The 14,384-nt window shown below is 57.3% G+C and overlaps 1 protein-coding gene across 2 annotated transcripts; it reads left to right on the forward strand.

Annotated features, from left to right (window-relative positions):
- The first annotated feature begins 426 nt into the window (after positions 1-426).
- ZMYM3 (zinc finger MYM-type containing 3) lies at positions 427-13,461 on the forward strand. Of its 2 annotated transcripts, none has more exons than XM_074206668.1 (25): positions 427-576; positions 1,284-1,940; positions 2,558-2,601; positions 2,796-2,868; positions 3,563-3,854; positions 4,009-4,183; positions 4,314-4,535; positions 4,635-4,785; positions 4,945-5,060; positions 5,159-5,245; positions 5,397-5,547; positions 6,036-6,208; positions 6,296-6,461; positions 6,751-6,845; positions 6,944-7,100; positions 7,207-7,322; positions 7,407-7,581; positions 7,711-7,857; positions 8,486-8,589; positions 8,806-8,974; positions 9,328-9,479; positions 9,952-10,066; positions 10,774-11,028; positions 11,873-11,990; positions 12,072-13,461. In XM_074206668.1, the coding sequence occupies exons 2-25, from the start codon at positions 1,301-1,303 to the stop codon at positions 12,262-12,264; spliced, it is 4,086 nt and encodes a 1,361-aa protein (XP_074062769.1). In that variant the 5' UTR covers positions 427-576; positions 1,284-1,300; the 3' UTR covers positions 12,265-13,461. The 2 variants fall into 2 exon arrangements, with proteins under 2 accessions (XP_074062769.1, XP_074062770.1); XM_074206669.1 differs by having other exon boundaries at positions 428-576; positions 2,796-2,865.
- The last annotated feature ends 923 nt before the right edge of the window (positions 13,462-14,384 follow it).

A 14,384-nucleotide genomic window follows, 5' to 3' on the forward strand; every position in this document is an offset into this window, starting at 1 on the left:
TGTGTTTATTTGTGTGTGTGTGTGTGTGGCATCTATCTGTGTGTGTACGTGAAGGCGAGGGCCCCTAACACGGTCCCCAAGTTCAGGCGGGCGGGGGCGCCCGGCCCCCAAACTGCGGCGCCACGGGGGGCCACGTGGGCGGGGGGGTAGCAGGCGGGGGGGGCTTCTGCGCGGGGTCCCGGCGGCGGCAGCCAGGCGCGGGCCCGCGCCCCGCCGCCTCCCCGATCCCCGGCCGGGCCCCGAGCGGGCGGGCGGGGGCTCCGCTCCGGCTCCGCTCCGCTCCGGCCCTGGCTCCGCTCCGCGCTTTGCAGGCGGCCGCGGGGCTGGGAGTCTCGCGCCGGGGGCCGGCGCTGTCTCGCGAGCCCCCTCCCCGCGCCAGCCAATGGGCTCGGTCGCTGGCGCCGCCCGCCCGCCTGCTGCAGAGCTCTGGGCGCTGCGAGCGGCGCTGCCATTTAAAGGGGCCGCGACCCCCGTCCCGGCTGCTGGGGAGGGAGGGAGGAGGAGGAGCTCGGGGCCGTCGCCGTCTGCAGCCCCTGGCTGGGAATCGCCACCCTAGCCACACTAGCCCCGCCGCAGGTAGAGGCAGGGCCGGGCCGGGCCGGGCCGGGAGGGGCCCCCGGGGGTGGGGGGGAGCCGGGGAGGGAGCGCAGGGCCAAAATGTCTTCCTGGAAATGCCCGGGGTCGAGGGGTGGGGGGGGCGGGGGGGGCCCGGGGGAGGGGCCGCCCCGAAGGAGAGGGGAGGGATCAGAAAGGGGGGGCTGGGGGCCATGCGGGGAGGGATCAGGAGGGGTGTTTCTGAGGTGGGGGCGGGGGGAGTGAGGAGGAAGATGGGGTGGGGGGGAAGCCGTAGGGAGTGGGGGGGCGGGAGCCAGGAAGGAAGGTGGGGGGGCAGGAGCCGCCCCCGAGGGGCTCACGGTCGGGGTCAGGGTGGAGGCGAGGGTGGGGGGGTTGAGGAAGGGGGACTTGGAGCTGGAGCCGTTGTGGGGGCGGAGGGTTCGGGTCCGGGTCTGGGTCCGGGTCCGGGTCTGGGTCTGGGTCCGGGTCGGGCTTTGGGGTCCAGGGTCCGGGAGAGCTGGCAGGCGCGGGCACGGGTCCAGGGTGGGGACCTGCTTGTCCCACAGGGGGCGCTACGCGGTGGAGGAGTGGTCAGCCAGGCGAGACTTGTGGGAATGCATGTCGAGGAAGGGGGGTGTCCAGAGGAAACCCAAGTCGAAAATGGGGTGTGTCTCGGAGGCGATCTAGGGAGGGGGCCTGGCTCACAGCATCCCACTTCGGCCCCACAGCCCAGAGCTCGTCAGCCATGGACCCCAGCGATTTCTCCAATTCCTTTGACTCCCTGGCCCTGCCCGAGAAGCCCCTGGCGGGAGACCTCCCAGTGGACATGGAGTTCGGAGAAGATCTGCTGGGCTCCCAGACTGCCCCGAGCCAGAGCTGGACTCCTCCTGGCCCACCACCTACCACTGAGGCCCTTGACTTGCTGGCTACCCCTGCTGGCCTGGAAAAAGACCCTGGGGTTCTAGACGGGGCCACGGAGCTCCTGGGCCTCGGGGGGCTCCTCTACAAAGCACCCTCTCCTCAAGAGGTTGTACACAGTCCCGAAGGCCCATTGGGTTGGGCTTCAGGGGAACAGCCCCTCGAAACTGCCCCCAGAGGACAGGCCCCTGAAGTAGCACCACCTGATCCCGGGGCTGAGGCAAACCCTGCCCTGACAGAGGAGCTCCTGGAGCCCATGGCTTCTGATTCACTGCTCCATCTGGAAGAAGAGGCCCCCTCCACCACTGCTAGAAGAAAGGGCCCCTCAGGGCAGGAAGAAGAGCTTCTGCAAGGGCAGCCCCCAAGCCCGAATGCTCCACCTAGCCCCTCTGTGGGGGAAGCCCAGGGGGATGGACTCGGTGGCTCCAAGACCCAGCCCAGCCCCGCAGCACACCCCTCCTTGCCAGGTAGGTCACTCTCCTGGAGAGAGAAGCTTCAGGGTCGGGGAAGGGACATAGGGAAGGCTTGGCTTTTGAGTCTCTTCCCCTGCCCCAGTTGGCTTCTCATGGTCTTTCTGGGCCTGAGACCTGTCTTACTCTGGTGGTAAGAACCAGAGGCCCCAGCCCCTGGTATCCCCCCCCCCCCCAGGACTTATGAATGCAAGAGTCTTTGTCAGAGAGGAGAGGCAAGGTTCTAGGGCCTAACTTCACTGGCACAAGACCATGGTGGTGGGGGGGGGGTGCCTGCTTACAGCCAGGGCCTTGAGTTCCAATATTTGGAAGCTCCCTTCCCCCATGTCCTTGGATAGCTGCTTTTCTTCTTGGGGAAATCTGGGGCTTTGCAGAAAAAAGGGGTGGGAAGCCTGTGTCTGCAGTCCTGAAGTCTGGGTAGATGTGAGAGAGAGAAGCTCGGGGTGGGGACCCCTTTTGGGGTCAGTAGTCCAAGAACTGAGGTACAAGGAACCCTGAGTGGGGCCTCATGTGGTTACAGACCCTGGAGTTTTCCCTTTCAGTTTTGAGGAAGTGGCCCAGGAATAGGGGGTGGGGGCAGTTCCAAGCTCAGGCTGCCTTCTCTTGCCTTGCAGGGGATGGCCAGACTGAGAAGAACAGTGAACAGCCTCCTGAGAAGGTGAGCTGGGGAGGGCACTAGTGACCTCTCCTTATTGGACTCCTTTTCTAAGGAGGCTTCCTCAGGAACAGACACATTCTGCTGGCCTCCTTCCATACCCCCACCCCCCACCCCCTCCTAGGTCTGGACTCCCGAGGCTGAACGAATGACCAGCCCCCCTTGGGGTCAGCTTTCCTCCTCTCTCCTCTTCCCAGGAACAGAAGAGAAGTGAACGTGCTCGCAGAGTGGAGGCACCCAAACCAGAGACAGTGGACTCTTCAGAGAGTAGTGAGTTCGTTCCAGGAAGATTTCGACCTTTGGGGTAGCAAGAGCCAGCTTAGGGAAAGTGGCTTCTAGCTTCTCCAGTCTCCTGCCACATGCTTGGGCCTACTCTGGCTTGGCATGGGGATTCTGGGCTGAGAATATTCATAATGTATGGCTATGCCCAACCCTAAGCAAAGCAGGGGCAGGGGAGAACAACCCCTTCCTCTGGAGCCAGTCTCTCTTGGGGAGGGGGAGGGGAATAACCCTCTGTGACTCTCTAGCACCTGCTGGCTGCCAGGCCCCGGTCTAAGAGCTTTTTACAAAGATGATCTCATTGGATCCTCACAACAGCTTTGAGAAATGGGGGCTGTCATGCTTGTCATTTTACAGCTAAGGAAACAGAGGCAGACAGAGGTTGTAAGTTTTGAGGCAGGATTGGACTTTCTTCCACACCCCCACCCTGCTCTGCCCACCTGGCACCACCAGCTACCCTGGGGCAGGACACTTAACATTTCTGAGTTTCTCTTTCCTCCTTTAGGTGAACTATCTTCATCTTTCTTAGACTCTCCCCAAAGAAGTTTGTGGGGCAATTCAGCTAGAGGAACAGCACAGCCTTAGGGGAGGAGAGGAGGGTTTCCAAGGTCAGGCCTCCAGGCCCTGCTGAGGGCCCTGGCTGGCCCCGGGCTGTCTGTCAGCTCCTCACTTTTCCTTTTGACAGTCCCAGTGTCAGATGAGGACTCTGACGCTATGGTGGATGACCCCAACGATGAAGACTTTGTACCTTTTCGGCCGAGGCGTTCTCCCCGAATGTCCCTGCGGACCAATTTGGCACCCCGGACTGCCCGCTCAGCAGGCACCAAGATGACCTGTGCCCATTGCCGGACCCCACTACAGAAGGGGCAGACTGCCTACCAGCGCAAAGGGCTCCCCCAGCTCTTCTGCTCCTCTACCTGCCTCACCACATTCTCCAAGAAACCTCTCGGCAAAAAAACCTGCACTTTCTGCAAGAAGTGTGTGGAGGGGTCAGGGGAACATGGGCCTGGTTGGGTGGGCATGTTAGGGTGGGTCGTGGGAGGTGAGGGAGGGATTAGAGGTGACAAGGGCCACTGCTGCCACTGCCCAGCCCACTCTGTGTCCTGTCACCCCTGCCCCCTGCCCTTTTAGGGAAATCTGGAACACCAAGGACTCAGTTGTGGCCCAGACTGGGACAGGAGGTTCCTTCCATGAGTTTTGTACATCTGTCTGCCTCTCCCTGTATGAGGCCCAGCAACGGCCAGTGCCCCCGGCGGTTGATGCATCGGATGCCACCCGCTGCAGCATCTGTCAGAAATCTGGAGAGGTGAGAGGTGGAGTGGGCGGGTGGCTCAGCGGTGAATGGCTGAAGCCGAGTTCCCCAGGAGGCCTGCCGGAACCTTGGGATGCAAGGCCTACTGTGCAGGCCCGGCTTAAGGCAGGGTTTTGCTTGGCAGATCCTCCATGAGGTCAGCAATGGTAGCGTTGTGCACAGACTTTGCAGCGACTCATGTTTCACCAAGTTCCGTGCCAACAAGGGCCTCAAGACCAACTGTTGTGACCAGTGTGGAGCCTACATCTACAGCAAGGGAGGGGGTGGCCCTCCTCCTGAGCTGCTCTTCCATGAGGGTCAGCAGAAGCGCTTCTGCAGCCCAGCTTGCTTAGGGGGCTACAAAAAGGTAGGATGACAGGATGGGGAGGGAGAGACCTGCAGAGGGGGAGGGATTGGCCTGGCCTGTGGCTGGACTTTAGCGTCACCCTTCCTCTCATCACCCCAGAAAAACACCCGAGTATACCCGTGTGTTTGGTGTAAGACGCTCTGTAAGAACTTTGAGATGCTTTCCCATGTGGACCGGAATGGCAAGACGGGCCTTTTCTGTTCTTTATGCTGTACCACCTCCCACAAAGTGAAGCAGGCTGGGCTGGCTGGTAAGAAAGATGGGATGGAGGCATTAGGGCCTGCCTCCTTCCCTGCCCACCTTCGGACCCAATGGCTTCCTTTTGGGTCTGCCCCAATCCGACAGCTCTCCCCTCCTGTCTACTTGTCTGTCCTTTGCCCTCACACTCTTCTGTCTTCAATCGACCCAGGCCCTCCCCGCCCCTGCAGCTTCTGCCGTCGAAGTCTCTCTGACCCCTGTTACTACAACAAGACCGATCGAACGGTCTACCAATTCTGCAGCCCCAGCTGCTGGACCAAGTTTCAGGTACCCCCTGTCTTGACTTGGGGGTCCAAGGATGGCCTGGGGTGGTAGGTTTCAGGTGGAGGGTAGAATCCCTCTGACCTCCACTTTTGTCTCTACAGCGTACAAACCCCGAGGGGGGCATCCATCTGAGCTGTCATTATTGTCACAGCCTGTTCAGTGGCAAACCCGAGATCCTGGATTGGCAGGTGAGGCCTCCTGGTGGCCCCCTAGAATGCAACCCGGTGTTGGGTTTCCTCTCCCTCCCTAGAACCAAGTGTACCAGTTCTGTCCTGACTGCCTGCTCATTTTCTCTGGCCCACTTCCCCCCGGGGGGGGATCCTCTCTGCCTCACTCCAGGACCAAGTGTTCCAGTTTTGTTGCCGTGATTGCTGTGAGGACTTCAAGAGGCTTCGGGGTGTGGTGTCTCAGTGTGAGCACTGTCGGCAGGAGAAGCTGCTTCATGAGAAACTGCGCTTCAGTGGGGTGGAGAAGAGCTTCTGTAGTGAAGGTTGGGCCCACAGGTTGAAGGGGGAGGAGAGGGAGCTCCTTCTAGCCCACTGCCCCCATGGTTCCCAGTTTCAGCTGGCAGGATTCCAGTAGAATTTTAAGCCCCTTAAGTCCAGGGGCTGGTGTTCTTTGGCTCCATCACCAGTTATCTTGTGCTTATTGGATAAACACTGGTGGAATTGGACAACGAGGGGTAGAAGAGGGTGGGCTTTGAGGTGGCATCCGGCTGTTGTAGGTGCTGGGTCTTCCATGTCCCCCCTTCCCTAGGGTTGTTGGGGGTAGGGGGTGATGAGGAGGCTCTAGTGCCTTGTGATTGCTCTCCTGGCTATGGCCTGTGTGAGGTAGCTGCTGTGGGTTGTCTTCTCCCTTTTGACAAGTGAGGAAACTGAGGGCAGTTGGAAGGCAGTTGGCTTAAGGTACTCTTGCTGAGTCGCATAGTTGGCCCTCCCTCCCCGGACTGGCCCTGAGGGTGCTGCCCCTCCCCTGCAGGCTGTGTGCTGCTCTACAAGCAGGACTTCACAAAGAAACTAGGCCTGTGCTGCATCACCTGCACCTATTGCTCCCAGACCTGCCAGCGTGCGGTCACTGAGCAGCTGGACGGCAGCACTTGGGACTTCTGCAGTGAGGACTGTAAGAGCAAGTACCTGCTCTGGTACCGCAAGGTGAGAGAGTGCCCGGGGGGCCAGGGGGCCAGCGGGGAGGGGCGTCTCAGGCTGGGCTGAGGGCTGAAAGTCCACTGGTGCCCTCAGGCTGCCCGCTGCCATGCCTGTAAGCGCCAAGGGAAGCTGCTGGAGACAATCCACTGGCGGGGGCAGATTCGACACTTCTGCAACCAGCAGTGTCTGCTTCGCTTCTACAGCCAGCAGAACCAGCCCAACCTGGACACTCAAAGTGGGCCTGAGAGCCTTCTCAACAGTGAGTGAGAGAGAGATACCAGCTGATGAGCCCAGGCACTCTCCTCTACCCCTGTGCTTTAGCCCTCCTAGGGAAGGGGGCGCTGTGGGCCCTGGTGGAGCTGCACTTTTCCTCAGAGGGAAGCCATATTGGTGCCACGCCCATTTTCACTCTGAGAAGAGTTGTTGGTTCTACTCCAACCACCCTCTCCCTTCATAGTCCAACTCCTAAGGCCCTTAAACTTTCATATCTCCAATTTGGGGCACAGATCCGTCCACCATGAGCAGAAAAATCTCTTTTCGGTTCTCAGGTCAGTCTCCAGAGCCTAAAGCCCCTGGACCCTCCCAGCCCAAAGCGACCAGCAGCACCACAGCCTCGGCCACAGCCACGGCCACAACTGCAGCGGTGAGAGACCAGGCCCTACCGGAGTGGGGTCAGTGGTAGGGAGGGGGATGGGGACTCAGGTTCCTTAACCACCCTCCCTCACAAATCTGTTCCCACAGGCTAGTACAAAAAGCCGCTCGGTCCCAACTGAGCCCACCCCACCACCACCACCACCTTCTATGCCCCGCAAGAACAAAGCGGCCATGTGTAAGCCCCTGATGCAGAATCGGGGTGTGTCCTGCAAGGTGGACATGAGATCCAAGGGGTGTCAGACAGGTGAGAAGCGGAGAGTTCTAGAGGTCCAGAACTCGGGGGAAGGGCGGTTCTGTGAGGCAGGGAGCTCAGTCACTAACTGCTGGGATGTCGGGTCCTGTCTCCTCAGACCAAGAATGGAAGCCACAGGTGATTGTGTTGCCCGTCCCAGTACCCATCTTTATCCCAGTGCCTATGCATCTGTACAGCCAGAAAGTTCCGGTGCCTTTGTCACTGCCTATCCCAGTAAGTCACTGTGGCCGCCAAGGCCTGGGCTAGTGATTTTCCTCTCTCCAATTGCCACTGCCTCATGGGTCACCGTGTCCCCAGGTTCCTGTGCCCATGTTCCTGCCCACAACTCTGGAGAGCACAGACAAGATTGTGGAGACTATTGAGGAACTGAAAGTGAAAATTCCATCCAACCCTTTGGAAGCTGACATCCTGGCCATGGCAGAAATGATAGCAGAAGCTGAGGAGTTGGACAAGGCCTCATCTGACCTCTGTGGTATTCCAGGGAAAGGCTCTTGGGAAGGGCAGACAACCTCAGGGCTGGAGACTAATGAAGCCAGGTGCAGGGGGAGTGGGGAAGAACAGTAACCAAACCTGTGGCCCTTCCCCCTTCCTCTCCCTCCAGACCTGGTAAGTAACCAGAGTACAGAGGGACTGCTGGAAGATTGTGACCTATTTGGACCAGCAAGGGATGACGTTCTTGCCATGGCAGTGAAGATGGCCAATGTCCTGGATGAACCAGGGCAGGACCTAGAAGCTGATTTCCCCAAAAGTGAGTGTTCCCCCATCTTGGTACCCCCAGAGAACAGGGTAGAAACTAGCAGAGCCATCCCAGTGAGCTCTAGACAGCCAGAGGCAGCAGAGAAATGGGACCAGAGAGTGGGATCGGCCCTAAGCATTCTCACAATCGCTTCAACTCTTCGAGGCTTTAGATAGCCTAGTTCAGAGGTGCCACTGACCTCTACTGAGACCAAGATTGGCGTGGCTAGGTTGCTCAGTGGATAGAGCACCAGCCCTGGAGTCAGGAGGATCTGACTTCAAATTCGGCCTCAGACACTTAATAATTGCCTAGCTGTATGACCTTGGGCAAGTCACTTCACCCCATTGCCTTGCAAAAACAAAAACAAACAAAAAGACCCAGACCAGATAACTGAGGAAGCTCGTCCATAAAAAGGTTGCCAAGGGATACAACAGCACAGACAAGGGAAGGGAAGCAGGATGGTGGGACTGAGCTTTGAATGCAGGTTCTACCAATTGAACTTCTTCAAGCTGGTCTCAGTTTCCTCCTCTGTAAAATTAGGAGGTTGGACTAGCCAACCTCTCAGGACCCTTCCGCTTCTGAATCCCCAGTGACCTTAAAGAGGCCCACTAACCACCTGCTTCCCCTGGCTCTTTGCCAGATCCCTTGGACATCAACCCCAGTGTGGATTTCCTCTTTGACTGTGGCCTGGTGGGGCCAGAGGACGTCTCCACTGACCAGGACCTGCCCCGAGCCATCCGGAAGGTGAAGCAAAACTGTACAATGAGAAGCCACTTGGGCAGTCCCAAAAGCTGACCCAAGTTTAACCATCCCCCTGTCACTGCCAGGCTCAATGAAGAGCCCATGACTTGGGACCTCATGGCCTGAAGAGCCTTGCTTCTTCCCTCTCTCTGAGTCTTGGGAGGGGGACACTTACCTACCTCGGTTCTGTGGCCCTGAGTCCCTTCCTTCTCCACGCAGGGCCAGAAGCGGCTAGTGCTTTCTGAAAGCTGTTCCCGGGATTCCATGAGCAGCCAACCCAGCTGCACAGCCCTTAACTACTCCTATGGTGTCAATGCCTGGAAATGCTGGGTGCAATCAAAGTATGCGGGTGGGGAGTCGAGCAAGGGCGAGGAGCTACGCTTTGGCCGTGAGTGACCAGGGGGACAGCAAGGGCAGTGGGCTCCCAAAGAGCCAAGGACGTCTGCCCTTCCAAGGGTGCCCGGGGACTGAAGATACTCAGCCAGTTATCAGGGTCCCAAAGCTGAGGGCTCTCCTTCAATAATGGTTGGAAGAGAGAAGTGTGGCACATGGGTCATCATTTGGTTTGGTTTTGTGTGTTTGTCCATGCCTCAATTGGTTTCCCCTTCCAAACTCTCCAATCCCTTTGGCCTGGGTGGCAAAATTTGTTCCTGGAGAGCCTGTCCCAAGACCTATAGACTCCTGCTTCCTTTGGGGCATCCCCTCTCCCTGTCCCACTCTGCTCACTGTCCTTCCCTACAGCTAAGCCAATGCGAATCAAAGAAGACATCCTAGCCTGCACAGCTGCTGAGCTCAACTATGGATTGGCCCAGTTTGTAAGAGAGATAACACGGCCCAATGGAGAGCGATACGAACCTGACAGCATCTACTATCTTTGTCTCGGCATCCAACAGGTAACCAGTGGAGCCCATCTGCTTGGTCAACCCCAATTTTGACCCCTGCCCCAGCCATTCCAGAGTAGGCAGATTCCTTCTAGGCCTCTCTAGCTACCGGCCCAGGTGGGCCCACAGTCAAGTCTCTGTTTTATCCTCTCTGGCCTTAGAGATAGGAGATAGGATAGAAGCTGTTTGATCTGTGGGTGGAATGATTTGGGTTTTCTGGAGAGGGGTTTCCATCCAAAGAACAGAGCAGGGAGATAGGAGACTTCCATTATTAAATAAAGAGCTACTACCGTGTGACCCCAGTTGCCAGGCTCTCTGCCTGGGCCTGGACTGGGGCCACCAGCTGCTGCTGTCCCTTAGAACCAGATTGCCAGGAGGGCCCATGTCGCCCTGGAGGAAGCATCAGGGCCACCCCATCACCCAGCGGGAGTTCTGGATGGGGGTGGGGGGAGCAGATTTTGTAGTTGCAACTGTCCTCCTGTAGTACCTTCTGGAAAACAACCGAATGGTGAACATCTTCACGGACCTTTACTACCTGACCTTTGTCCAAGAGCTCAACAAGGCCCTGAGCAGTTGGCAACCCACGATCCTTCCCAACAGTAAGGAGTGGCAACTCCCTGCTTTTGCCCATCCCCCATCCACCCTGCCCCCCCCACAGACACACACACACACACACACACACACCCTCCTACCCCCCCCCCCCCACTGTGTTCTGGGATTTTCTCTGGTAAAGAAAACATTGGAATCTTGGAAGTGGCTTTTTCAGAATTGAGAGGGGCCAGGTTACAGCACCCACAACTCAAAGTGGACCTGGGAGGGGGAGGACTTGACTGATGGGAACAGCATCTTCCCAGAGGGTGTCTAATCTACATAGTGTTCTTCCCCTACCCCCAACCCCCACTCCCTTGCCTTGAACCCTTATGATAAGTAGATAGGACTGGGCAAAGAGATGAAGACAAGACATGGAGACTTGGGGCCAACTCATCCCATCCAGAGGTGGAGGAAGGAGTTTTAAGGCTTAATTCTCTCAAAATGAATTTGCCTTGGAGGCTCCTGTTTTTTCTTTCCCTGTCCCTGTCCCTCTCAGGTTACACTATGATACAATTGATAGCAAAATAAAAGCTTCCATGTCACTCTCATGAAACAAACCTACCTAAAAACAAAAATCTGGACTGCAGACTTCCAGGTTTTGGGGCCTCACTGATTGCTGAGTCCTTGCCAGGTGGAGTCAGGGCTGCCTCCCCCCCTCCAGGACCCAGCAGCCCAGCTCCCCCTGAACCTGTTTCTCTTCTCTCTGTCCCCTCAGACTCAGTGTTTTCAAGAGTGGAGGAGGAACACCTTTGGGAGTGCAAGCAGCTGGGCGTCTACTCTCCCTTTGTCCTGCTCAACACCCTCATGTTCTTCAATACCAAGTTCTTTGGCCTACAGACGGCAGAGGAACACATGCAGCTGTCCTTCACTAATGTAGTGCGCCAGTCACGCAAGTGCACCACCGCTCGGGGTACCACCAAGGTAGTGAGCATCCGCTACTACGCCCCTGCCCGCCAGCGAAAGAGTCGAGGTAGGTTCGGTACCCACAGTGCTCCCTCTCGGGCTGCCCCCTCTTTTTTAGGTTAGCCTTGCCTAGGTGAATGGCATTCCTTCTTGGGGGGGGGGTGGCACTGTATGTGTTACCTACATGTACACAGATGAGGTAGAGAAGGAAGGAGAGAGCAGAGGAGCAAGGTTTTCCTCAATTTCCTGTTAACCTTTTAGATCCATTTCCTCCTACCTGAATTCTTGTGTCATCTGAATGATGGTCAGGGGTGGTTGCCATGGCTGCTTTTTCATACGTGTGAACTGGGCATTTGTGGATATGTGTGTGACCAGGCTGATGTGAGAACGGCAGCTGGGTAGGCAGTGCTGTTATTGAAAAAGTCTTCCAGCAGGGAATGGGGAAGGCCTGATGGATTCTTCCCTAAGCCTCTTGAACTTCCTCAGACAGCCTGCCTTTCAGTGCTTGGGACACATTTAAAGGCCTAAAACAAACTACACACGGTTCCAAAGGAAGCAGATTTTCTGGAGATGCCATTATCAGACTGTTCGGTTGGTTCATGGAGTCCCTGAAATCTCTCTCCCTGGATTCCTCAGTTAAGAAGCCCTGTGCAGTCTTGGTCCTAGAACTTGGCCACTGGCAGAGGGCCTTGAAGAAAGTCATCTGAGTCAGCCAGGGGCTCTGCACTTTTCTGGTAGTGGCAGGGCCCCTAGGGCAACAGTCCCCTGAAACCTCTGAGCCTTTCTCTGAATGCAGAAAGTTAAATACACTGGATTCCAAAAGAAATGAATTTGAATGAAACAGAGCTAGGAGAATTTGGTTTTTAAGGTTAAGAACCCCTTCCCTGAGCTGGCTTGCACTCCCTCTCCAGATACCAGTTCCGGGAAGCGGAAGAGGGAAGAGGAACTTCCTGTCTTGGAACAGCGTGAGAATCGTATGAACCCTTTGCGTTGTCCTGTCAAATTCTATGAGTTCTATCTCTCCAAATGGTGAGTAGGGACACTGAGTGCCTGGGGCCAGGCTGGGGTCTCAGGTCCCCCTCTCCTCACTGGCCCACTCTTCTCCCCCAGCCCTGAGAGCCTGCGGAGTCGCAACGACGTGTTCTACCTTCAGCCTGAGCGGTCTTGCATTGCCGAATCTCCCCTCTGGTACTCTGTGATCCCTATGGACAGGAGCATGCTGGAAAGCATGCTCAACCGTATCCTGGCCGTCCGCGAGATCTACGAAGACCCAGGTCGTCCTGGCGAGGAGGACCTGGATTGAGTGGGCCATGAGTCCCCACTTTCCACACCAATGTCTGTCCTGTGGCCTGCCCCTGCCCTTGAGAGGGGCTGGCCCAGGCTCCAATGCTGCTCATTCTGAAGGGCCCTGCCCACCCCTCCCCACTCCTTCCCAGTGAGGCCTGGCCTGGGAACCACTGGCTTTCTTGCCACCTTCTTCCATACCACTTGTTGATGCTGAAGATCCTGTTCCTTTTGCTCAGGGGCTCCTCTCCCAGTGCTCAGCCCTGGGTGGGGCTCTCTTCTAGGCCTCAGAGCAACATTCTTCTCCCTCCTGCCAGATTGGGGGTGGGGGGTGGGGGGAGGCTTGGGGACAGGCAGCACAGTGCCCTGGTGCCCTTTCCCTTTTCTAAAGGTTCCACTCAGGCCCTCACCACAAGAGATCCTGGGGAGGGGGGAGGAGGGGAGAGGACCATTTCCCCCAATGCACAGGGGGCTCCAGGGCTTCGCCACTACTTCCTCCACCAGGCCTTCCCTGGCTGCTGGAGTCCTCGCAGCACTTCCTCCCTCTAGGGCACCAGGGCCTCATGCTCCAAGTTTAGTGATTTTTCCCAGTGCTTCTTCCCTTTCTGCCCCAGGCAGAGAATGCCTCTTGAGTGCAGGGTGCCCACTTCTGCTCCCTGTGTCTGTGTGTCCATTTGACTCGGCCAGCCACGGCGTCACCGTGCTTCCCCGCTTACCTTTACCCCCTTTCTCATGGCCTCCCGCCTGCTCCCCCTCGAGCTTGGTGGGCAGAGTTCCCACAGCAATAACCAGGCCTATCCCTGGCTTGGGATTTGATTCCCCCCACTCCTGTCCTACCCCCTTTGAAGAACCAGGCTGAGCCTGTGGGGGCCTCTTGACAGTTTGGGTGGCATCTGTTAACAAGATCTGACTGGGGAAGCTGAGTAGGGTGGCACCCCCTCCCCCGTTGCCTTGTTTTACTTCTTTCCTTTCATTGCCTTGTTGTTCCAGGTTAGCTGAATGAGGTCAGGAAAAGGGGTGCCCAACTTTACCCCAATGGCTTTGCTGTTCCCTGGCCCCATTTCTGTGTTTTTATAACTGCTGTTTAAATTGTATATATTGTTGTGAGGCGCCTCGCCTGTCCCTGCAGTGATGCTGACGCCCTCGTGTTGTAGTGAGAGAAGCCGTTGTCACAACTAACCTTCTGTCCCTGGAACTGTTCGTTTCAAATAAAGATTCAAAAGTACTGCTACTTGCCCTCTTTGGGGAGCTCAGACCCAGGGGGGTGTGGTCTCCTTGCCTGAGAAGGGGGGAAGTGGGGGTGGGGGACAGGGGGCTGGGGGGAGAGCCAACAGCAGTCGGCAGATTCCCACTTGGGGGAGGGAGGCCCTCAGCTGGGGTTGGGGGGGACATTGAGGGCCAGGAGCAGCAGACAGGATCCTGGGGCGGGCAGGCTCTTCTTCCCTCCCAAAGCTGAGAAATCATGGCAAATGGGATGCTAACTGCCTCGTCTGTTTGGCTCAGGTTCCAGCCAGTAGTGGGAAGAAAGGCAGTTAACTAGGCCTCCTAGGCCCCCCAAGTGGGCCCAGGCCTTTGGGTGGGGGCCTCTCCCCACATTTAGCCCTGCCCAGGCCCTCCTGCTCCCTTCCCCACCCCCTCCCAGTGCAAGCAGCACTGAGTCACAGGCTTAGTAAGTAACTCATGTTGGCTTGCTGAGCCGCCTTTTTCTCCCTAATTGAGGCAGCAAGGCTCAGCCCCGGTGCAACTTGGGTTCCAGGCTTCCACAAACAGGCAGGTGTGGGAAGATGAGGGGTAGGAGCTGCCAGGAGATTGGCTTCATCGAGGCCTGGAGAGGGCTGATCCAGGGGAGATGGGCCTTGTGCTCCAGGATTCCCCACTGCTCTTCTCCTCTCACTAAGCCAATTTGTTCCCTGCCCATCAAGCACCTGGCAGGGCAGTGTCTCCTGCATTGTTCCGAGGGGTCACTGCAATACCCCCCCCATATTGGGCCAGCTCATTTCATTGCCTGAATCAAAGGGCTAAATCTTAGATGGCTTTAGAGCTGTCAAACCAGCCTTGGGTTAAGTGACTGATTGAGTGAAAACTGTTTTGTTTTGTTTTAGATTTTTGCCAGGCAATGGGGTTAAGTGGCTTGCCCAA

Source organism: Macrotis lagotis, chromosome X (assembly GCF_037893015.1).
Source record: "Macrotis lagotis isolate mMagLag1 chromosome X, bilby.v1.9.chrom.fasta, whole genome shotgun sequence".
NCBI classification, from domain to species: Eukaryota; Metazoa; Chordata; class Mammalia; order Peramelemorphia; family Peramelidae; genus Macrotis; species Macrotis lagotis.